Source organism: Maylandia zebra, linkage group LG3, assembly GCF_041146795.1.
Source record: "Maylandia zebra isolate NMK-2024a linkage group LG3, Mzebra_GT3a, whole genome shotgun sequence".
NCBI lineage: Eukaryota > Metazoa > Chordata > Actinopteri > Cichliformes > Cichlidae > Maylandia > Maylandia zebra.
In genome coordinates, this window is record NC_135169.1 from 47,968,535 (window position 1) to 47,994,794 (window position 26,260).

The 26,260-nt window shown below is 40.1% G+C and overlaps 1 protein-coding gene across 10 annotated transcripts in view; it reads left to right on the forward strand.

The window, feature by feature from the left end:
* The window catches only part of nrxn2b (neurexin 2b), a 719,424-nt gene that overhangs the window by 370,617 nt on the left and 322,547 nt on the right, over positions 1-26,260 (forward strand). For all 10 annotated transcript variants that reach the window (XM_004567086.2, XM_004567090.2, XM_004567089.2 and 7 more), the window contains 3 exons: positions 15,897-16,016; positions 17,053-17,434; positions 18,393-18,583. In XM_004567086.2, coding sequence (XP_004567143.1) covers positions 15,897-16,016; positions 17,053-17,434; positions 18,393-18,583 — 693 coding nt within the window. The remainder of the gene's footprint in view (positions 1-15,896; positions 16,017-17,052; positions 17,435-18,392; positions 18,584-26,260) is intronic.

Here is a 26,260-nt window from a genome sequence, read left to right on the forward strand (position 1 = left end):
TTAAATGTTTATGCAGGCCAGTCTTTAACATTCAATTTTGGTCTTCTGGAGGTACTTCTTCGCCAAACGTGGCCTGTGTTTTAGCTTGTTGCTGTGTTGGAAGACAAATCAATCATGCAAACCAAGTTTTGCTGCTGACTACTTGAAATTTTCTTTTAAAATCTTCATACATCCTTGTTTCTTCATGATTCCTTCCACGTTGATGAGATTCCCAGTTCCAGATGCCTAAGCATTATAAGATAATGCTCCCACCACCATGCCTCACTGTGGATATCACTGTGGTGTTCTTTGGGTTGTATGCTTCTCCCTTCTTTCTCCAAACATAAGCAGCCTCTCTGTGGCTAAAAAGCTCTAGTTTCATCTCATAAGAGCAAATGATGTGTTTCCAGTATGCAAAAGCTTTATCCAGGTTGTCCTTGGCATGCTTCAGTCTGCGAGCATCTAGAAATTGATTTAGTCAAGTCGGGAATTGTACTCTCAAAGATTCTTTCACTGGTGTCTTGGCAGTGGTGTGGGGGCTTTAGAAACAACTTTCCCTTATTTTCTTTCCAGAGTCTTTAAAATCTTTCACTTCCTACCTCTGCCAGGTCCAACTGCGTAGTTCTCCTGGAATTTCTTAATAATAATTATCACTCCAGTTCATGACACTTAGAAATTCTGCAAATTTTGCGTATTCATCTCCTGTTTTGTGATAAGTTTCAATTTTTTTGGCGCGATGCTTTCTCAAGTGAAAGTTGAAATGAACTTGATTTTACACCTTTGAGCATTAAAACATTAAAGCACATCATTGCCCAGCAGTAGTTTGTGCTGTGGCTCACAAAAAAAGTTCAGTTTTTCAGAGGGTTAACAATATTGACCCTAGTAGTTTTTGCTTTATTCTGAAATAATTCTATGGTGTGCAAATAGAAATTATTTATTATTTCTATTTGAAAACTAGTATGTTTAGAAATCCAATGTTGAGAATCCCCTGCTCTGTTCAAAATGCACTTTAAAAAAGCACAAAAGTTTGACAAAAACTTTAAATTCCATAGTGCTTATAATAATTTTGTTCCTATCTGTATATTTAAAAAAAAAAAATAAAGTATGCAATACTGCAGTTCTCATAAATTTTTAGTGCTTCTGTATAAAAGATAGCTGGTAATCATATGTCGGGATTAGTGATAAGTAATGAAGTAAAAAAATACTTTTCATATCCACATAGGAGTTTCATTTCATTTCAGAATTATGGTAACAGGAAAACAAAAGCAGCTTTCACAACTGATGGGATCCTGCAAATGAAATGGGCCATCGACATTGGCCAATGATTGTGTTAGAATATTTGTTTAAAAAAAATGCATTTTATCAAACCATAGGCATTGCTGAACCACTGAAAAATGTGTGCGCAGGCCTACAGATAACAGTGTTCTTGACTTTGCCACACACAGTATGTGATATTACTGACGGATAGTGCTCCATAAACTGCCACACCTCCCCCAGGATCTTTGTCTTGAGCTGTCTTGTGGCTCCCTCAGTGGCATCACAGTAGTCCAGGTGGTCATTGTGCCTCCTTTCAGCGCTACGAGGCTTTAGTGACAGCCTACATGTTGACTCATTGCGGAGATTCTAATGAGAGAACTGGCACCAACCTGGAGCTGTCGAGACCCATGCTGTCTTACAGGACTGATGGTTGTCCCGTGGGATCAGACCCTCTTACTCCAGCATGTTGGGAAATGCGGTTCAAATCATAAATCAGCATCCCCTACGGGACCTGTGGGGAAGAGAGATGTAAAGAGAGGGAGTTAAAAAAAAATGAGAAGATGACAAGCACTGATAAGAAGCATGCAAAGGAGGGTGAGGATGAAAAGGCAAAGCAAAGAGGCAGGGCGCAGATGGCAGTACGAAAGGGAAGATGGGAGTTGCCTGTCTTTGATGCTCCAGCAGGAGCTCTAAAATTCTAGAGAGGATGGAGAAAAATGTATGATTCATTTCCTGCTTTTTGAAATCAATCAGGTGTCCTCTCAACATCTTCCTGACTCAAACACGTATTCTTGTCCATCTGCAATTCTAGAAACTATCAAGAGAAGGTATTTCATCATTCTAAAGCACCACACCTACAACCCTCCTGCAATGGGGCAAGAACAGTGGGAAGTAAAAAGTGTGTGGTCCCTGATAGCTACCAGTGAACACAAATGCCCTATGAACGAGCAAGCATCACATATTTTTCTTCAACGAAAGGAAAGTAGACACACTCCTGTACAGGCACACACATGGACACAGGCTGCCTTATCTTGGTAATTGGGACGGGGGGTCAGAGCGGCAGGCGTAGATAATCATGGCTGGGGGACATAATCTGTTTGCTGCTCCCCGCCCTGCTTCTTATTTATCTTCTCTCCCTCCCCATCAACACACACACAAACACACACACACACAGTTTTGTAGTCTATACACACACTCAGCCACCTCTCATCTTTTTGTGTGTGTGTAATGCAGCACCATGCATGAGATATTTTGGATGTGGCTGTAGGAGGGCTGTTTTGCTGTTGTGTCAGCATGCAACCATGTACTCAACTGACTACCAGACCCCCCACTTACCACTCCCCAATTCCTTCCATGCACCAACAAAACACATCCCTCCCGATTCCACAGTTCCTAACAAAAAAGTGACTCTGTCCTCGGAGCTCCTGCACACAGGGCGAGTTACTTTATGGAGTTGGGAAATGTAGTTTTGAATCAGAGAAAGGCACATAGAAATATAGGTAGTAGCTGTAACAAAAAAAAATGGGTGGGGGGTGGGGGGGGAGATGAAGAGGAGGATCACGATATAGATGTCTCCTTGTATTTTTATCTCTGTTTTCTGCTTATATCTTTCCATCACAGCCATCTTTGCTGTTAGCAGATGGCTGCCATTTAGATGGCATGCATGCAGACACAAATGCACACACGCATGCACAAAAATACACCCAGCTTTTCATTAGATCTGCAGCGATAGGCCTGCGCTCCTGTGAGTCACAAAATATGATATCTTAAGATAGGAGCCAAATGGCATTATCGTCAAAAGAGGTCTTATCCTGATAACACTGAAGAGCAAAATAAAACCCCTGTCTCTTGCCATAGAAACAATATGAACTTCTGGAGTCTTATGTAACTATTTCTGCTACGAGCCTTTCCTCTTACAGAAACAATATCATGTCCAAATGGATCACTTGCCCCAGTTGAAGAACCCTTGGCCCTCCTGCACACCACATCCCACCAGAGTAGAAACATTGTTTCAGCTTCCATTCCCACATTTTCTATATGTACATAATAGCCATTTAGTAAATGGTGCTTCACCAATGCCTGCAGAGCAGAAGGATATAAGGCTGTCTATCCAAACTCACATGTATAATCTATATAATATTGTGGCTCAGCCAAAATACTCCTTCCAATTTAGACATCGCATAGCTCATTTTTAAACAAGACACTTCTGCATCTGAAAGTCAATGAAGGTAGTTAACACAGTTACCAGTCATGAATCATAAAATGGCACCCCTGGGTTTCCGAATAAGGCGTCATTTGCATAGTATTTACCTCTGTAAATTCAATTTTCACCACATATATGAGACATTTGTGGATAGCAGGGAGCAGATTTTGTGATTCAAATCTAGTAGTGCTGCATTCTGTTGCAAAAAACAAGTATGTAATGTCACTGAAAGCATTTTAAAACCACTGAACAATAATTCAGTTGTTTATGGCCTCATCATACGCTGAGTGGCAAAATGAAATTTCACGAATTATCTTTTTCTTGCGGATTTGCATAATTATTTTACTTTTCTTCTGTGCTTCTATTTTTAAGGTCGCAAAATAATAGATTTTTCAAAATTAGTTATCACCCATGTCTGTGGCCTGCAGTCGTTCGGTTTACATGATTATGTATGCATTGTATATATTTTAACCAAATCCACAGATAATTTAAACAGGACATAATTTAAATCATGTGCCCGTGGCTGTAATTAATAGAACATAGACTGGTGTGTTCAGTACTGCAAGATAAACAAGCAGTGCATAAAAAAATAGCACATCATGAACTATGTACTCAAATCTTTGCTCTGCAAGGCTATTTCCAAGTGTTTTACCTGCCTCGTGCCTTGTTTTATTGACAGATATATGATTACTTAAATTATCTATTTGGATATTTGCTCATTACAATTCTGTGACTATGTTAGTATTTCTCCTGTATATATTTGGTGTGCAAATGTACTCTTTAATCATCTTACACCAACAGCAGTGTAAAATGTGTTTCCCACAAGCCCGCTCTTCATTTCAATTAAACAAGCACACCTGTTCAACTTCAGAAGTCAGCTCGTCAAATTATTTTTTAACAAACTGGATATTTTTCAGACCAAGCGAGCTACAGAAACCTGTAATCAGAAGTATTCAGTTTGCAGAACAATATCATTTCTGCAAGCCACTAATAAAGAGCAATGTTAGTTTTAGCAGATTACTAATAGGTTCAAGACTTTAGCTTTCAACAAAGCAATGACCATATATATATAAATTTTATGTTGATTTTGTAGTGAATTTGCCTCTTACCTGCACTTGGAACACTTTGGGACGAGTGCCAACACTGGAGTCTCTCTAAGTAAAGACTAAAAGGTCTGTTTGCTTTAATACTGCCAAGTTAACTACTTTGGGGAACAGATATTTTATGCAGCGTTTGAAGTTGTGGCACTTTTTCTAAAAACTGCACTACTTCAGTGGGTGTGTAATTTCCCACACTTTATAGTAATTTCACAAATTATCCATACAGCACATTTCCTTACTTTCAAATGGAAATCAGACGGTCATCATGCAGTGCACTGCAAAGCCCACACTGAATTTTTAAAAATGCAATAGATAAAAATGTGACCTGCATAATGCAGAACACTTTTGTTCTGCTCCTCCATCTTTCAAGATGTACTTTTCTTCCTTTATTTTATGTTTTTTAAGGCACTGCTAAATCATTTCTAATGCTGTGGTCTAATAACACTGAGGATCATTTCCCATCACTTTGCACACTGTGTCCTCAAACTTCATTAACATTTCTAATGAACAAGGCATACTTATGAGAGTGGTGGCAGGAAGGGCTGTGGTGTCCTGGAGATGTCCCCCGCAGTCCAGACAGCAGTCGACTTGAGTAATCAAGTGTGAAGGTTGTGGGGAGCAAACAGCCATTAACCTCCCAAACACAAGCCATCATCACAGTCTGCAGAGGACCGAGGGGAGGGGGTGTGTGTGCCTCTATTGGTGTGTGAATGGGAGCAACTGCCAGGGCTGGTGAGCGTTGTATAGAATTGTGTGTCTGTCTTTTATTGCCATTTGATGAATGGACTGGATTGTGCGTGTGTGTCTGTTTGCAAATTTGTGAGTGCACAGCACGTGTCTGCAGGGGTAGAGAGCATTTTGCATGTGTGAACAGATGAGTGTCTACAGCAGTACTCTGAGCGTGTTTGAAGCCTTGACCTCAGCCTGGTCAACAGTCATTTGTTTGTGCCTTGAGACTTATACATATATGCTTAAGCATCCATAGGCATTTGTTCTGATTTGCAGGCGACTCAGGCCATGTATCGCACTCTGTCAGCCTATCCAGCATGATCTCAGTGCACATTATTCCCATATGGCGATAGAGTATGACTGTGCTTGGCATGCTCAGGCCCATGACCGCCTGTTTGACATGCCACTGTGTCGGCTGGTGATGCCATGCTGAACCATCCCATCTGCTCCAGGCTATGCTGGCACAAGGGAGGGCTCATTAGAGGGAAACATGAGGAAAAGTGCACTGAACCTGTGGTTTGGAAATGCATGGCGTCCAAGACCTCCTGAACTACTCCCCCCAAAATGCTTCTCAGAGAAACAAGGGAGTGATGGAGAACCAGGGAGTGTTGGTTTTAAGTAGAGAGTAGAAGAGCAGAGACAGTGGATAAACCAGTTACACAATAGTTCACTTACAGTTGAAGTTGTTGTGTTGTTTTCCTAATGTCAGTTCATTCTGCAGAATAATACTTAAAAATACTGTAACTTGGTTATGTTTCAGGGTCAGTCACAAAAAAATGATTTGTTAAAGACAAGTTTAAATACACATCTTTTCAATAATCACAGGATACTGTATGTGAGTTCCAAGTGTTCCGTTCAGAGTTGGATGGAAACTTTAGCAACAATGTGTCAAATACAATCATGGGAAAATGCTTTCATAGCGTCCTGTGTGAAAAAGTACACACTGCTTACTAAGAATTCAGAAGTTAAATAGGAACCAGGTGCTGCTGATTAATTGCACTTGACTAACTGATCATCACCAAGTGGGAGGATCTCCAAAGAAGCAGAAATCCTTCCAATAAACAGAGCTACATCTCGAACTCTACAGGCCTCATTTTCCATCTTAACATTGCGCCTCAACAAACCACAAACCACGAGACTTCTGAACTTCTGTTCTTTGAATAGACGAGGCCAAAGTGCAGACATTTGGTCGTAATGCGTAGCAGCATGTCCGGTGAAAAGCAAATACAGAGTAACAGCACAGACACCTCATTACAACTGTCAAACACATTGGTGGAGGGGTGATGATTTGGGTTTAAAAGAATAGAATAAAAGGGTTCCAGTTTCCCCAAAGTTCAGACCCTAACCCAGCTGAAAAGCTGTGGAGGACTCTTAAGAGAGCTGTGCATGAATGAATGCCCACAAACCTCAATGAACTGAAGCAACATTGTTAAGAATAGTGAGTCAGGATTTCTCTACAATGAAAGAAAGAAACTTAGATGCAGAAAATTATCACTTCGAATTATTGCTGCTGCAGGTAGTACGAGAAGCTACTGAAACACGGGTTGTATTTAGTTTTTAACAGGACTCTAAATGCTAATTGTAGCTTTGCTGACATAAAACAACTTTGACATTTGCTGTTAAAACTGAATTTGGCTTCAGTACTGATTTGGGGGATAGCTAATATAAGACCAATTACATTAGCATTTCATATTATCGTATGTGATATATGCGTATGGTTCACGTGTGATTACATTTATTTGTGTGCAAGTATATATAATGTTAGGCTGTGAGTGTGGGTTTTAGAACACAGATGTGCAGTATTTATAGGATTTGTTCATTTGAGTGGGAAGTAGGCTTTCAAATGTTTGAACTTAAGAGGCACCATGCTGAGAGGCTCTGTTTAAAGAAGAATCAATATCAAGTCAAGCAGATTCAGGGGAGCTGCAGTTCAGGGGGATGTTTCAAAAGCAGCGAGTTCGGGAGTTTAGGAGTGTATGGAGATTTCTAGGTAGTAAAGTCATTTTGGGGGAAAGACAACACAGTTAAAGGAAAAGGTTTGTTAGAGAGCCAGACAAGTAAGCAAAAGAGTGAGAGAGAGGGGTGGGTGGGTGGAGGAGAGTGGAGATGGGAGTGGGGGTGGTTCCTCTTCATTACCGACAGTAAGGAGCCATGCCAGGAGCACAGATGGCAAAGGAGAGAGGGGACACGGGGTTGGCACTAAACTGCGAAACACTCTAATGCACCGCACACATTGGCACACTCAAACCATCATAAAAAATATGTAAATCTAACAAATAAGTCCTCAAAGCTCAATATGTTTTCCAGATAATTGTGATATAAAGTACAGGTGGATAGACACGAACATTCGCGTACATATCGCCTCCTCCTCGCTTAGGTCACTTTCAAACACACAAACGTGTCATCAAATTATCCCGCGGCGCTCCTGTGCCACATTCTTGGCCAGAAAAAGAGCAATGCTGACACAGCATCCCGGTCATCATCTTCTGTCCACACACATATTCTGCCCTCTCATTGCCTTCGTTCCCCTCACCACCGCCAACGCCATAACCCAAGGCCTGAATTAAAATTTTAACAGTACTTCTTTGAAAATGGGTTGGTCTTACTTTCTTTCATTCTCTTTAACGGTTATCCACCCAAGCTTACACACAGAGATCCCAATCATCCAGTTAGAATACTGTTGTTGTACAGTATGAAAACAGGACAACATGTTTGTGTGTGGGAGATGTAGCTATTGTGCACAGCATGTACCGCTCTCCTCTGCAAGGTTGAACGGAAGCGTAAGCTCTCACCCGCTTCTGCTCACTCCCTCTCTCTCACTCACAAACACTCATACACGCACCTCCCACAAATGTAGGAAGGAAGAAGACCATGTAGTCTCAGTTCACTGCCTACGGTACACCTAAGAAACACCCACCAGCTTCTCATTGTTACAGCTGTAACTACTTTGGTGCACGAAAATCAATCTTTTAACACTAGCAACAAACCTGTACACATGGCTCTATATAGAGAATGAGACATCACAAGGTGAAACTGATCAAGTATACTGATTGATTGCTATTCCTGCACTGGCTAAACCAAATATTTCTAAAAGCATTTTTGGTTTATATTGCACTTTTATATTGTCTGCTTTGCCTTTTTCTTTTTTATTATTCTTAATAAATTGGAAAGCATTGCTGATCAATAGGTGGTGATTACAAGAGCAACACTGGGCTTCATCTGGTTTTTGTTTATTGTTTATTTAATAAGCTCTCGGTGTAATTAAAATTAATTAATTAGTTTTCAGTGATAACTTTTTTGTACTCGTGCTCTATTTTAGTCCAGTTTGGTTTAACAGCTGTAGTGTTACAGCGATGTTCATGTTTTTGTATAAGAGACTAAAACAAAATAGCAGGTCTGAATTAAATTGGTCTTTGTATAGTTATGCATTTAAATACTATTCCAAAAAACAACAACAAAAAAACCCCAGAACAGTTTCTGTTTGTTTATTTGGCTACAGATAATCCATCAGCAATTTGTTCCTACCTGCAAACATCCCCCTTGTGACCTGTGTTCAGGCACTGTAGGCAGACCCACAGGCCCCAGTACCAGCATGATATGTAGGGCACATCTGTGGCCTGCACTTTGGGTCCACATGGATCCCAGTGGGACAGCCCTTAGTATGGGCTCCCCGCACTAAGCAGAGAGTAGCAGCATACCCACAGTATACCTATATACTTGGTGTGGACTCCCCTACCCCTATTGTTCAGGGCACACATGTGCAACATGGTACATTACTGCCACCAGTTGGATGTAGTGTACATCAGAACATTAATTGGAAAAGAAAAGTAACTTCATCAAGTCAAAGTAACCAGATAGGTGACTTGGCAGATTTTTAAACCCTTCATTCCTGACAATTGCTTGACGATAGTCGAACATGTGAGCCACTTCACTATAGAGTCACTTGCCCTCAAACACACACAAAGGAAAACTCAAATCCTTTCAACCAAGATAGTCGATCATACAAAATGGAATATGTCTTTTGCTTCTTGAGTTCTTTTGCAGTTTATGAACAAGATCCAGTTTCACTTTTTATTTCCTTCAGGTTTTCAATCAATCATCTTCTCTCAGCCTTGTATTTCTGTCAGTGTATTAAAAAAATGTTCTATAGTTTCATTTTCTTCAGTAGTCACAGTTACAAACATGCTTGTGCAGGAACACAGTAGATAGGTTATCAGTAAGCTGTGTGGGCCTGGCAAACTCAGTTATCCCACGCAGGGCCCATGTAGGTGTTCCTACACAGGGCGGGCAGCAGTTTTGCCCTTTGGAATCCCAGCATGGGTTTTTATTGGCAAACCCATTTTGGCCAAAGAAAAATGTGATGGGGGGCCTTTCAGGGTAAAAGTGCTTCTGGCCCGCCTGGGCTAATTCACAAAGAGGCCAATGGAGCCCCATCTACATGTACTATGGGCAACCCACAGTGGGTTAACCACAGAATTCCCTCTTAGGGTCCTAAAAGGGCAAAACTGCTGTGTTTCCCACATGGGTATTCTGTGGTCTACTCAAAGTAGACTTGCATATAAAAATCCACGCAGGGAACCCAAAGGGCAAAACTGCTGTGGGCCTTGTGTGGGCACACCCACTTGAGCTCCATGTGTGATAAGTGTGGGTACAATCCCAAAGCTTACCCACACTTACCCAAAGATGAAAGGCCTGCACTAGTATCTTTGAAGGGTTGGTGCTTTTTCTGTACATCAGTAACTAAAACCCTTTTTTTACCCATAGCTATAAGGGTGCTTTTCTTTTGTGATTTAAACTTTTTTCATCCTTTCTGTTTTACTTGTTTCACCTTCTCGCTCCCATTTATTTTTAATAAGTTTGATATTTGCTTTTGAGGACTCTTGGAGGCCCCTGTAAAGCTTTGATATTGTTTTATGCTTGCTTTCTTGTTTATGTATTGATAGGAAGACATTTAATATATCATCCGCTTTGCTCAACCCTTCCCTGATAATTTTATTTGCCTAGTGCCTCATTTATACATATCTTTAAAAAAAAATCCTCGGTCCCCAAGTTGTAATTTCTTTTTAAAATTTCAAAGCTCTGTAAAGTTCCCCTGTGTATAAAATAGCTATAGGCTGTCAGCCTTTAACTAGTCCTCATAAATCTTCTCTGTTGCTCTGTTGGCGGGCAAAATCTGAGTCGTATTCATACCAGCTTTGTATTTTCACCTCCAATTCATATTTTCTTATTCCTGAAATTTTTTGAAAAAGTCAACTTTGTTCAGGGACTGTTATTTGTTGAATTATCGCTTAATTATCAAATTTACTATGTTATCATTGCTTGCTATCACTATTTGGCTTTTTTTTTTTGTTTTTAACATTTAGAGAAATTTTCATTTAAATATGAGAGGAATTGTTTATTTTCTCCTAGATCTCTTAGATTGGTATGGGGCAGCAAACATAGGTAGCTACTCCTGCTTAATAATGGCCCTTAATTCATTTTAAAAGAGGAGGATGTATATCCTTTTTACCTACCTTAAAACTCCATATTCCCTTTCACAGTTCTTTGCATACTTGTGTGTGGGAAGGAGTGTGAACACTGGAGTGTGCTGAGCGCACAATGTGCTTTACCAGATGGGTGCACAAAGGGGGGTTGCCTGAGGTCTATCACCTGTTAGTGAAATGCTAATCATGAACATAAACAAGTCTTACACTCACACACACACACATATATGATTACAGCACCTGTCTGTCTTGCTAAGCAGATTTTTCAATGCCCCTCTTTACCATATGAATTCGTGAAGAAGCCAAGCATTACAATTCCCCCTGGTCAGCACTGGTTTCTCTGGCTCTGTTTTCTATACCACTTTGCATGAAAAATCAATTTCAGTCATTTGGTATCCACGATCTTCTCATTTTCCATTCGCTCCCGACTGCACAAGCCCCTCTGAGTCTCCCTTGCTCCGGCTTCGTCGGTTCAGTGACACAGAATCAGCATTTTCCTGTTTTTCCCCCTCAGAGTGGGGCTGCTGAGCCAAGAATGAAACAAATGGCAGTGAGGTTCTTTCTTGAGCTTATTTTAATTAGACTGTAGTCCGCTGTTAGATTTACCTTTTTCCCACGAGTGCTTGCAAGTGTGTGCGTTTATGTGAATGCATAAATTTGTGCATGGCTTTGCAGAAGCTCATGACCTCGAAAGTCCAGAGCAGTAGCTAGTCAGGGTTGTGCTTTCTTCCAGGGAATTAAAATCACAGAGCTTAGGCTGGTATTCGCCTCTGTATCCCATAGTTAAAGATAGCACATTTTGCCAAGCATCATAAAATGATATGATTCCTGGAGATTTAGGCTTTGGAGCTCAACCAAGATAGTAGCTCAGGTTCGCCTGGATGGTTGGTTGAGTGATGAGATAAAAAAAAAAAAAGTGGTGCCATCAGGGAACAACATTATCCTATAATACACGCATTGCATTTACATTTATTTTGTTATGTGATAGCCGATTGGGGACTTTTCAGTGCTACACTGATACTGGAACATAAATGTTTTGCTACATTTGATGTGAATCCTGTGGCATTTTAGTTGTTTTTTTTTTTTCTTTAATCTGAGTAGATCGGGGTATAAGCTGTCTTGTTAGATCAGACACACCATCACAGTCAGTTGCCCCTAGACAAATTTGACCCTTTAACTCGCAGACGCACCCTGCAGTTGTGCCTGACCCCTGCAATCTCAACACACTAACTGCATATGCTCGAGCAACCCCGATAAACGGCCTCTGTACGCTTCTCTGTACGCTTCTCTGTACGACTGCATGACTCATTGCTGCTTTCATAGTCGTCCACTGTTACACCAGCAGCAAACTTACTGCCTGTAGCCCTGTGATGGTGTGCTGTGGCGTTGTCATTTTGGCATGCACATTTGCCCAGCAAATCTCAGACTGGCTTTGCTCCCTCTGGCCAGACTTTGGTGCACTGGTTGATTTAATAATCATGCCAGAAAGCTTGCTTGGTATACTATATATAGCCATTATTATTTGGAGCTAATTCTATGTGACAGCTAGATGTTAACAGGACCACACAAAACTCTGACATTGTGCAAAATGCAAAAGAATCTAAGTGAAACATACTGTGTTTAATAAAGGGGCTTGGAGTCGTGGTGTCTGTGACAAATATGAACAGGGATAAGAAAAGTCATTAGGCAGGGCGAGATATTCAAACTGTCAGATTCTTCTTCTAGCTACACATATTATCAGTGGTCTAAGAGATATTTGGACCTCTACTATTTTGCAAAGTAAGAGAAAACAAACATTTTTCATGTTTTATTTCTTGATTATCGTGTTGTCAGCATTGCTCGCTGAGTGATTATAAGCTATTCTCTCATAAGTTGCCGTGATCAGAGTTTAGACAAAATAATTAAACAACTGTGCTCAAGTACTTGCTGTTGCCCCAGCAGTCTCACAGCCTGTATAAAGGCTGATGGCAACAACCTGCAGCCATTGGCTGAGGACCTGTGTTGCATTGATCCGATTGCATTAATCAAGGTTGTTTACAGAGAGAAAACAGCAACCAATGATGGATGGCTGCTGGTAATTACGCAACAGCCCACAAGCATCACACCTCTCACTAATGGTGAGCTGACACAGTCAATGAAAGTAGTCCACAATCGTAGTTATTTTTACTCTTTTCAGTGCCTCTGTGATGCATTTAGAAGCTGTAAAGAAAAGTGGCAGGATGGAACAAAGGAATGGGAGAGATAGAGGCACAAGGAGCTTCTGTTTATATGATCACAGCCCTTTGCCCCGCTGATCAAGACAGAGTAAGAACGCACAAGTGGCAGAATGAGAATTCATTTCATTTTAATAATTGTCAGCTTCTTCATTAAAGAGCCCTCTTCCCCTCCTTGTTTTTTCACCAAGGAGTACTTCTCTCAGAGAGTGGCTACATTACCAGCTTAGTGGCTCATTTAACCCCATACTGCAAGTCCTTAGTGTTGCTGTTTGCCTTGTTACCTGGGCAGTGAAGTAAGGCTTTACTTAATTTAACTGCAAGCAATATCACCACCAACTTCATCACAATCGGTTTGAGGCAGTCAGTGTTCTCCAGTGATGGGTTTAGGATCAGGACATTAAATTCTTTCAAGTTTTAGTGAAAACTGAAATGAAATGTTAATTCACTGGCACCTAATGAGGTAACATTTACATATCTAGATATTTACTGTAATTAAACCTGGTGATGGTGACATTTTAAGCATTCCCCAGTGCTGTAGCTTTACACTAAAAGGAGTAATACGTTAAGAAGAAAACACAAGTTGACATTTTATTAAAAAGCAGTCAAAAAATGTCATTGAACTTGACACTTACCGTAATTGTTTTTTTAAAAACACGTTGTTGTTTTTAACATTGAATAAGTTTGAAAAATTGAACAGGGTAGTGGGACAAGGAGGGGGAGCAGCAGTGAGCCTTTAGAGCTACATACAACAATCTATACGTCTCCAACTTCTCAGCAAGGCTAACAGCTCTGGTCACAGTGCTCTTCATTTTGGGGATTCATGCTGTTTGTAGCATAAAATCAGATAATCACCGGTTACAGACTTAACCCGTCTTACCCACATAGGTATTAAACTACTTTAACTGAAAGCCTTTTTATTTTAAAATCAACAAAAGTCAGCAAAACTCGTCTTTAACCTTTGACAGTGGACTTGCATCCCCACCTTATCTGTGCTTTCCCTTCAGTGTTTCCAACTTTGACCATACAGCCTAACAGGTCCCTGGCTGCACTTTCACCACCTTCTGCCCAGAACTTTTTGTTGCTTGGCTAGCCCGGCCAGAGGAGCATACATTTTTCCCCCCATTGTTAGAGGTATTATAGCCAAATGATTCTTGCTGTGTGGGTAGCGGTGGACCTGGCTCTCCTGTGGCCTGTAGAAGCCAGGGAAAATAAATATTACATGGACTCCATTCTGAAAGTGTAGCTGTTCCCATTCATTTTTGTTGTACTTTTCTAACTTTTACACTCTTACATCAGCCAGCCAGCTCTACTGCAGCTCTGTTGCACTTTTTTTTTTCTTAGGTTTTTGTAGGGCTCTTTTTTTTCTTTCTTCGCTGTCATCCATTTTCACATTTTATCTCTGCACTCCTGCATATCTTTGTATCAGCTTTAATTTCTCTGCTTGCAACTTTCCTCCACACTTGCTTTCTTTGCATCTATATAGCAGCCTCTTCCTTTCACATATGAGGGATCAAAGTGTTTCTTTCACATTTTATGTAGCCAAAGGAAAAAAAATAATGAAAAAACAATATAATGAAAAAGGGACAGGGGTAAATGGGAAAACGGTTCTCCAGTGGGCAGTGTGTGTTCTTGCCAAGTGGGGCCATCAATTGACGGTACATTCCTTTTTTTCCTCTAGACTAAATAATTTCACACAGAACTGGGAAAGGGACCATCATATTTCACCAGGCTGTACTACATCATCCACTCGAGCAGCTGCACACTCCAGCTCCAGCCGGCTAACTAGTCAGAAGCGAGGCAGTGACCCTGGAATTGGTGTGGGGCAGCAAATATTAGACTCAAAATAAGCAAATCATCAGTGCTAATGGTGTAAGAAAGCCACAATCTTTTGATGTCATCGTGTCTCTATTGATCTGCCTCAATGGCCCTCAGTCTACTTCAGAGCCGCCTAAAAGAATGGATGAGACTGGTGTCTTTTGGCTTTCTACTATTTCAGTGTGTCCTGCTGCCACTGAGGTGAAAGTTTCCCATCATTATATTGTTGTTGACAAAAACTCTCTTCCTTCTCTCCGATCATTGATTATAATGATCACCCCAGTCCCACTACAGCTAGACCTTCATTTAGAGTCTGAATCCATGTGATATAAGGATTTTACTTTTTTTTGGCCATAGCCTTTACGCTTATTCATCTGTATTCAGTCCACAAAATTTGGCACTGCTCTTCCACACAACGTGCTCCTACCTTAACTTTTAGCGAAGAATAAAATCAGCAGATCATTGCTGCATTCATAACAGAATAAAAACCCACACTGTTTTTCTGCTGCCGGTACCTCACGCCAGCAGTTTTTTCTTATGTTGAGGAAATCAAGCTCTGTCATTGGCAGCTTATAAATAGCCTTCTCCCCACTTTGAAAACATTCTTATGTAAATATTTCTCTATAGAGCATCTTAGCAAAACCATATGCCATTCCACAAAACTGTGTATCCTTTAGTGGTAGAGCTGAGGCGATGAGAATTGGGAGTAGAGAAATGGAAAGAGAGAATTAAGGAGGAGAGTGGTGGAGGGAGGTTTTAGGAGTGAGCAGTTAAACCACCTGGTCTCCTCCACTTATGCAGCACATCGAGATGCTTTGTGAAAGCAGGACATGCCTTCATATAATGTCTGCAACTCAGCATGTGTCGGGCTAGATATTCAGTTCCTTTCATGCCTAGCATAGTGAGAAAATCAATAGCACGAATGTGTTTTGCAAACATGCAGGTTTTCTCTACCAACCCTGTCACCTACAGTGTGTGACCTGTGTGTGTGTGTGTGCTGGGGGGGGGGTGGCTGGGAGGTGGAGGTGGAAGGAAGGTGTTTGGGGTGGGGGTTGGTAGGCGCACACATCATCTCTGCTGTGCTGTTTTGTGATTTTAACTCCCCCTACAACAGGCAAAGGACCCGAGACACTGTTCGCGGGGCAGAAGCTGAACGATAACGAGTGGCACATGGTGAAGGTGGTGCGGAGAGGCAAGAACCTACAGCTGTCTGTGGATAACGTCACAGTGGAAGGTTAGTTGTGATTAGGACACTGAGGATTCATTTGGTGTGAGATGCTGTAAATGAGCGTGGTGCTGCATTCTCAAATCCACGTGTTCTGCTGATAATGTATGTACAACAGGCTCACAGCAGCTGTTTTGCTAGTTGTCATTAAAACATCTGATTTGAGACATAAAGGTGACAAATTAGAGTTAAAATGAATGAGACATTTTTATTGTTGAACTCATATTTAGAGATAATGGCAATTCAGCTGGCAAGCGTTTATATTACAAATAATGCTAAATTTAAGATGTTTGTACCCAATTCCCAATCTCCATGACAACCTTCCAAGCATCCCACAGTGACTTACGCTATATCTAATTTTTAAAGCCCTTAAATGCCAGGTACCTTAGCTGCAAAGCCTGGCAAAGCCATAAAAATGTATAAAAAGCAAAAGGATACATACATATTTGACGCTGAATACAGCCAGAGCTTTTTTGGGGATTGCTATTTTACTTACCACGAGTGAGCAAGCCAATGAACAAAGTTCAAAGAAATTGGTTCTGCCTGCATCCAAGAGAAGGATAAAAGGTCAAATACAAGGTGGCATCAGAGGCACACATAACATTGTGGCCTCAGGCGAAAGGATGGGAGGGCAAAGGCTGAGCGAAAAGGTGAGTTTGAGTGTGTGTGGTAGATGCAGAGGGGAAAAAAAAGAGTGGGCATGTCGAGACCATTAGTGAAAATCAACCCTGTGAAGACTGACATTATTCATAAACTAGTGCCTGGGAAAGAAAAAAGGAAATGATGCCAAGAGATGCCTTGCAGGCTCTTCTGGGTTTTAGTAGGGAAAGGATTTTAATCTGCAGTTTACCAAGACGATTACTCCTTATCTGTCCTGAAACACAACTGTATTGTTTAGCGTAGATCAGCAATATAACTGATTACTATACTGTAAAGATAATAATAATAATTATAAAATAAATGAATAAAGGCTAATAATAATGAAATATAGTACCATCTGCTAATGTTTTTTTTCTTTGTTATCTTTGTTATCCACAATCTTTAGGCCAGATGACTGGTGCCCACACACATCTTGAGTTCCACAACATTGAGACGGGCATCATGACTGAGCGCCGCTTCATATCCGTGGTCCCCTCAAACTTCATTGGCCATCTGCAGGGCCTGACCTTCAATAGTGTGCCATATCTAGACCAGTGTAAAAACGGGGACATCTCCTACTGCGAGCTGAATGCCCGCTTTGGCATGCGCCACATCATTGCGGATCCGGTGACATTTCGAACAAAAGGCAGCTACTTAGCATTAGCGACGTTACAAGCGTATGCCTCCATGCACCTGTTCTTTCAGTTTAAAACCACCACGCCTGATGGCCTGATGCTCTTCAACTCCGGAGATGGGAGCGACTTTATAGTTGTGGAACTGGTAAAGGGGTGAGTTTTACTTGGGTTTTTCTTAATTGTCTAAATCATTTTATGTTTTTTCATTATTGTATGCTATGCCTAAAAAAGATGATGTTGCTTTTCCCCTGCGCTCTGCAGATTTCTGTCCACCAGCCCTTGTTTTTACATAGAGCACATAAGCACATATATTTTCCCCACAGATCAGTGAGTCATTTAATGCTGCTATGAATCAGACTGGGCTCGGTGTAACTTAGTTTAGAGTATGTTTGTGAGTAATCATAATCAGTCATCTTAAAAGCTCAGCTGAAAGCTTCGCATGCTGTAGCTTGTTAGTGGTTGGTCAACAGGAAGTAGAGATATCTGGTTTTTCTCAGGTTGTTTTTTTTTTCTACAAAGACTTGACAAAGCCATCACAACCCCAAAATAAAGTGGCTGGACTTGTGAATCTTATCAACCTAAAAGTTGCTTATAATTAGGGTCTCCAAAAGAGGCTTTTGGTAGTGTTTGTCTCTTCCCTTGTGCTCTGAATTCGGCATCATTATAACACAAAAGCCTGAGCTGCTTCTACCCTGAAAAGACAAGAGGCTACATAAAGGAATTGGACTCAAGGTAGAAAAAAAATCACATACCTTGAATGAAACAAGCACAATAGCTTTAACCCACAACACAAAAGACAGCCATATTTGTGTGAAGGAGGGAACTGTGCCACCTCATCTGCCTGTGGCCAAGCACAGAGTTTTAGACAAAGTAGGTATCTATATTTACATGTTTAACCAGCCAGAAAAAACTCCAAAACAAATCACAGTTTCCAGGTACAGTTACATAAACGGTTGGTATTTTCCCCCCAAAAAATGTTCTTACAGCATCTTGGAGCATCTTTTAGTGGAATAAAAAGTGCCTGAAACAAATGAGTTTGTTTAACTCGTGCACCGCTGTTGAGTTACAAGAGTTAGGAACACAGTCCTAATCCTGACGTCTTTCTTCAAAGGTACATCCATTACGTCTTTGATCTTGGCAATGGCCCGTCGCTGATGAAGGGCAACTCAGACAAACCACTCAACGACAACCAGTGGCACAATGTGGTGGTGTCCCGGGATGCCAACAATGTACACACACTCAAGATTGACTCACGCACCGTTACTCAGCACTCCAATGGAGCGCGCAACCTGGACCTCAAAGGTAACAGCAGCACTGTAAAATCTTCCAGAAAACATTGGCACTTGCAGGAAATAACTATCCCAGTGTCATCCTTGGCCTGTCCCTTTAGTGTTGTTGGAGGATGGCCATAAACACACGCCAGCTCAAATCCATCTAAATTATAACCACTCTGAGCATCCCAGTGGCTTTTCGGAAAGGACTTCTGCATATTCATTGGTTTTCTTGAGGATTCCTTTGTTTTTGTGGGCATGTAGCACAGTTCTGGTTTGACATTCTTGTTAAATATCCATTTTCTTTCACACATATTGCACAAAAATGGCTCCAAAATCCACTTTGGTTGTGTTACCAGGTGCGTTTGTTTTTTGTTTCTTTGTCCGGGCATATGTGATTAACAGAGAAAAATAAATCTCTCTTCATCCTGAGCTTCATGTGTAAATATGCTGGCCAATCAAGAGTGGACAGTGGTTGAAATAAAAAGGCTGTTTGCTTTAAAAGGTGATCCTCCTTGTTCAGCAGGAGGAGGGCAATAACACTATCTGACCTAAATCCAACATCACACAACAAAAAGAATCATACCAGAAACAATAACTGCTCATCGCTTCTTGTTTAGACTGAAGATTTTTAAAAAACAAAAACACATAGTGAATTACTTTTACCCACAAAATAATGAGCTTATGTGATGGAGGCACCTTTTACTACTTTGACTTTTTAAATGTTGCGTCTCTGTGAATCTAAATAAAAGCCTTCAAAGGAAGGCGCTCGGCAGTTCCACAAAATGTTTTACAGCATGTGAATAATATCTTTGGTCTGCTTTAAGAATGTCAGCAATCAAAAAGTAACACGCACTTCTTGGATGTAGGGTATTAACAATGGACAGCAGAGGATAGACTGCCGTGTGACCACGGCTAGACTCTTTCAAGTGCCACCATGAACGCACATTACGTTTGACACTGGAGGAAACACTTTGATTTTGCCAGTGTTGTGTCCCAGAGCTTGGAGTGCTCCTGAGGTTACAGGGAATTTTTGTGTAAGACACATCAGAAGTCAGGGTGACTCACTGGGCACACTGATGTCTGTGAGGAGTCAAAAGATCAAAAAGCTTTTTTTTGGGGGAATGATTTATTCACAGACCTTACCCTTTTTTCCAGTTTTGTCCATTGCAGTATGCACAGTCCACCAAAACAGAATAATCCTGTGGAAGTCTGTAGAGGAAGACGTATAGAGGAATGGGAAATCCATATCTCCCCTGGTTTACAAAGTAGTGAAATATGCAAGTGCAAGACTTTTAACGCTGTATAATTGTGTATTCATTCTCCATTGCATGCACTGCATGTATACAGTATGTCTACTGTGCAGTGCGAGGCGAGCAGGTTGGATATATTACGAGTGAGATACAGAATGAGACAATCCCATTTATATTCCTATAGTTTACACATTATTTACATTGCATGTGTTTGCATGTCTCCTCTCTGTGCATGAGAATTTGCTCACAGAGTGATCATTGTAAATATAGCTGCAACCAAAGCACAGCTGTTGTCTTGAATTTGTGTTTATGGCCATTTTGTCAAAAGATGTGGCAATTTTCTAAAATTAGTGTTTTTAACAGTGCAGAACTGGCTGCTGCTCCACAAAGTAGGCTTAATTAGCTGCATTTAAGTCGCTATTGCACACACGCTCTGTTCTGTGTTAAAAACAGAAAAACACAGAGTTTATTTGAGAATTTGTTTAATGAATATTCAGTATGTATGAGTGAAGACATGTAACACCATGACACCCACCGATACTTGTCAGAATGCAAGCGTGTGATGACAGCATGGTTATATTAATCTACACGTGACTACACGTGGCTGTCAGATGAACTCTTCTGCAAGCAATACAACTACTGATTATGCACTGAAGTGATACCAAACTGTACTTGATTCTAATAATATGCTTCCAACTGAACATACAAAGACAGCTGCCCAGCACAGAAGTATACAGCAACAATGGCACAATTTGCATATTCAAAATTACAGACACCAAATTGATTTTCTTTTTCTTAAATGGGGCAGAAGGCATCTTTTCATTGTCCAATCAACACATTCTCAACATGGCTGGGGAATAACCCTCCATCTGTGTCGTTAATGTCCATGCTGCTGTGTTCAAAATCTATGTATTTTCAGGGTTCCTTTTCTTTATTTGAACAATTCTTGTCTGCAGGGGGTAGATATCGAAGCAGCTTGGTGCTAGTGGGAAGAATAATGGCTGTAAATATCACTTTAGAGGACTTTTGAGGGGGTTAGGGGATGTCTCTATCCTCAATTCACTTGTCTAATTGGGCATTCAAACACAGTAGAACCACAGAGAATATCTGTGACAATCCTCCTGACAAAATATTGCGCTCAAACACTGTAAACACGAGAACAAACCACCAGGGCTAAATGTGTATAGTTTCATAGGTGATGAAAGGCTCTCGAGAATTATATATATAAATATATATATTTAAATTTGATAAACAGAATATGTTTTTCCCCTTTTTTTATATACTCGTGTTACTTTTCAGTGGTTACACACAAAGCTGTGTTTAAAAAAACCAAAAAACCAGACGAAATAGCAACAATAAGACGTTCCTCTCAATCTCTTTGCTTTGCTTTAACACCATTTCAGTCTGCATTTCAAAGGGGAAAAAAAAATCCAATTCTCCAAGCTTTATCTGTGTAATTGCACAGAGAAAATGGGGAAAATGGGTTTTGTGCTCTCTGTCTTCCTTTCCTTTGTTTTTGGACAGGCAAAAAATCTTCAAGGCATTCCTCTTTGTCAGCTAAAGTATGATGATGGAACAACACACACAGTCTCCCAAGGATAGCACTGAGCGGTTTTGTAGAGTAAAAGCAGGTCTTAGAGCAAGACCCGTTGTGATGCATGTTCAACATACATCACAAAGGGAATACGGCTGCGTCAGTTTTGTCAACATACTGCAAGTTGTTACCATATTCTTCTACTGCAATAGCTTGTTTTATTCTAGGACATTTTAAAACTATTATTATCATATGATGGCATATGATGGAAAGACCCAATAATAAGATCAAAGAGAATACAAATCATGATGAGCTCAATATGATATCACGATGAGGGCTTATTTATGGAACGTGAAATTACACATTTATTACTTTTTTAGAATATATAATAGATAGGAAATTACAGTAAAAACAATGCAACGATTATTAATGGTTACAGATTGGTTAATAATTGGTTTGCAAACAATTATGTGGATGGTTTGAGCCCCAAACCTACTTGGTTAGACTTAGTAAGATCAAAGTTTGGGGTAAAATAATAACTATTATCATCACACATGAGGGTCATTATAAGTATTACCACTAGTTTTGTCCTATATAATCAAAAGACACAACGGAATTAATTGAAACAGTTTGTAGAATCTTTGGCTTCGTCTTGGTGTAAATTGTTATTGATTACTAACATGCCTGCAGAGTCTCTGCTTTGATCCAATAATTAATTATTAATTATTGCTACAAAATTAATTACCCCAGAATAAATAAAAATGTAAAAAAGGATTTTCTTGATTAAACACTCGCTTTATTCTCTGCAGGAATTTCATTTGATGCCTCATGCTGTGAGCGCTCCATTTGCCTCTTTCCATATTTTCCATTTTTTAACCCTAAATCTGATGGGGTGTTGGTCTATCCCCACGTTTCCTGTTTGAAATGTTTCATCTCTTAACTAATGCTGTTTTTGAGTCTTCAATAATGACATATTTTAAATGTCACAAGGTCTAACTGATATCATGTTACATTACTAATTACCTCGTTCATTTTCAGGCTTCACTATAATTATATTAACGAGACTATCACCAAGACGACAGCCTCCCCCTGGAAAGATAACAAGAACAATTAGCAGATTCTTTCGTTGTGACAGGAAGCTACAGGGTATACATGATATGTTTTCATTTCGCTTGCACCAACAACACCATTTGGGGTGGACAAAGGCTAAGAGACCCAATTTGTTTATGCTAATTATGGCAGTTATCACAATTAATTTAACAATGATATGTTGATCGTTAATTCATTAGTGCTATATAAGGACACTTACCGGTAATTAGTTTTTCACTAAAGCCAATGAGAATATGTGTCCTTTGCTACATCCTGTACACTAAATATACACATTTTTACTACTATTGTAGCAGTCATACTGTTGGATGGAGATCCATTCTTATGGATGCACGGAAATGTACTTTACTAAACACATGGTAGTTATTACATATTAAAATCTCAGTTATGCATTTTGAATTTTGGGAGAAAATTATTTAAGTTGGGAAGCTGAGCTGCCTTAAACCTCAGCACTAACGACAGATTTCATCAAAATAAAACAATAAATTCTTAAATGTAGGTCATTTGACTGGCGCTACTCAATTTGAGCACTCGAAGTGCTTTCTTAATCTCTCTATCATACACCCAGTCACACACAGATTTGCACACACAGCATTGTGTTCAACTCTGGGATCAGTAGGAGCTGCTGGGGATTGATCCACTGACCCACTCCACCACCTGAGCCACAGCTGCCCCAATACGAAGCAGATGACTGCTAGTTTAACTTCAGGCTGACTGTTATTACAGTGATGCTTTTTACCTCTTTTAAATCTGAAACTGAAGTGAACAGTGCCTGTGGAAAAGGAGGTAAACATAAACATTGATTGCCCTGAGGGAATAATTTGTTTTACTATACAAGAAACACGAGAATGTCAAAGATATTAATTGCCTTTATTAAATACAGTGATGGGGAAATGAGGGACATTAACAACAGTAGAATAAATCTATTCAGGATGAGGAGATGAATCTAGGAGGAGCGTATTTAGACAGTATGTGTCCCTTTCTTTTGAAGATGCTAGCTAATGAGGCATATTTTTGTGGAATTGTAAAGCAATGACATTCCATTTCCCAACAAAAGCAGAACAAATTGAAGCACAATATGGAGAACAGGAGAGAAAGACAAACAGGTACACACATTTTAATGAGCTCCACAGTAAAATAGAGATTAGCCATTTGATTGACCCAAAGCTTTGCAATAATGTCAGCATCTGACCACTACCTAAAGTCTCTAACGAATACAGCCACAGTACCAAAATCCTTTTATATTTTACATAGACCAGAAGATTAATTCTTCGTGGATTTCAGTTTCTTTTTCTGTTACCATTTTTTTAGAGGCACATGCAAATGGTCAGTGGAAGTAAATACAGGATTCAGGCAGAATTCAAAAGCGTCGGTGTCGTTAATCAAAAGTTTCATGCTGCTGAGATGCCCTTTCATTTTTCTATATTCTATGTCAGCTACTTCCAAGTTAGGAAAACCTAGATCGCTACCTTCCTCTCTCCTGGAAAACTTTAGCACTCTCCTGTGGCAGTGGATAGAGTTAAAAGGCAGAATCTACTTCCCAAAACTGATAGATACTCTAAAGGTTTTCAGTTTGTCAGGAAACAGAACCATGTCATCTGAAGTGATCCCATAAAATATGGAAAGGCCGCAACTGTTCATCCATGTTCAAATGCATAACAGCGATGTGGCTACTAGGAACCATTCTGGGTTTTCAGAAAAACTGTGCTTTTCTTAGTATATCTGCTCTCTGCCAAGATACATGAAGAAAAAAATAGCAAACTAGTATATGTAAGTGGTTCAGTCATTCTTATATTATGGATTTAGGGGAATATTGTCACACTTCATAGAAATTTTTTCTTGCTTGTCCTCCCCACAGGCGAGATATATCTTTTGCCTCCCTTCTCTGTAAGAGGATCACGATGAGCAGCAGTACAGCAGCCCTGGAGTTGCTAGGAATTCATTGTCTCACTCAAGGACACAGTGGCTTCGAGTGTATTCGGTAAACAGTGTGATCGTCCCCACATTCTGAGATAAAATGAACATAACTTTAACTACCTCTGACCTTGACTCAGCCATAGTATGTGTTTTATAAACACTTGACTGTGTATATTTTCCGCTGCCCAACATCGGGCCTTGAAGGGTGTACTGTAAGGGCAACAATGCCTTGCATCAGGCGCTGGTCATGAGCAGAACATCATCGCTGCTACCGTGGGTGCCCAGCCCCGTCCTCCTGAGAACACTGTCACCACTGGTTTCACATTTCCGCTTATTCAAAGGAATCTTTTGTCAGGATGGACCTAAAACATCAAAATCTAGTCATCCTTTGATGATGTACATACACTATTACATCCCGAGGGGTTTCCTGTCCTCCCATTATATTGTATGTCATTACCATAATGCTAGGGCCCGTTCTATTATGTGAAAGGAATACATTTCTCTTCTCCATCTCTTTTGCCTCTTTTTGTCGCCCTCTTTCTGAGTGTCATGTCCACGTGAATAGCCTTTAAAGCCTGCTTCTTTGTGCCAACAGTTACAAAAGAACTGTTAAATAAAGATCTCGTACAGTGCAACAAAAAAAATGTCCAACAGTTAAAATTGAAATTACATTTGTCTGTATTTCAGGCTGTACTTGCATTTATGTAACACCTTTCCAGCACTCAAAGTGCTTTATATGTCTTAAATGTAAATACTGCCAGTCTTCTTCTTCACCTCTATACACAATTTCAACTATTCAAATATGCTGACAGCCAACCAAAGCAATCTGAAATGTCAAGGCCAAGCCACCCTGACTGATTGCACAAACCAGTGTGGAGGTGTCATTGACTACAACTTCTCTAATGGCCACTCTACAAAGAACTATTTTTGCTTTCACTAGGTTAGATCCTTTGCTTTTCTGGGAGCATATTAATAACTCATTGATATCTGAATTAAGAATGGCTCATGTCAAATACAGATAACTCATATCTCCTGTACCGATACCAATTAGGGCTGTTCGATGTAACGATATATATCGGATGACGATATAAAAACGTCTATTGTTTCATTTTACGCTATCGTTTGTTTCGTGGTGTCGCAAAATAAACTGTTTACGGCAATATTTTTTTCACCTTTTTGATGGTCACTGTAGTGGCTATATTAATTTCTTAAAGTTCTCTCTTTCTCTTATATTTAATATAACCACACTACCGACGGACAAGCGCCTGTTTTTATGCGTTGTCGTTAGCAACAACGACGGTAACACCACCGCGTGTCCGCTTGTTTATGTTCCACATAAACCTTTTCACAATAAAGCTCAAGATCCTGTTGAGACTTTTCAAAATAAACTGAATCACGTGAAAGAGCAGATTATTTATGGATGAGAAGCAAAAAAGAGCCGCCAGGTGCTAAAAAATAAACCTTAGACTCAAACGTTAGAACAGGCTTTTCCCCGCCGCATGCCGTGTAATAAATACTCACAAAGAAAACGGCGGCCGTTACAACTTATGTCTAAAAATGTATAGTTTCATGCATCGGTTAAAACACTCGACTCCAGGTACATGACGCGCAGCTGGAAACACTTCCCGCAAGTCGAGCTGCCCGAGATTCACATAATTTACAGAAAATGTTACATTTTTGTGATTTATATCGTTATCGGGACGATATAATTCTTATATCGGGATATGAGATTTTGGTCATATCGCACAGCCCTAATACCAATCCAATATTTTTTCCTCTTAAACAAGTAAGGTATTGATAAATCTGTTAATAAAACAGTGTCAGTTTTCCAGACATTATCTGTGTTAGTCACTGCACACGCCTCTTTATTGTTTAAAGTGAAGCATTTACACAGGAG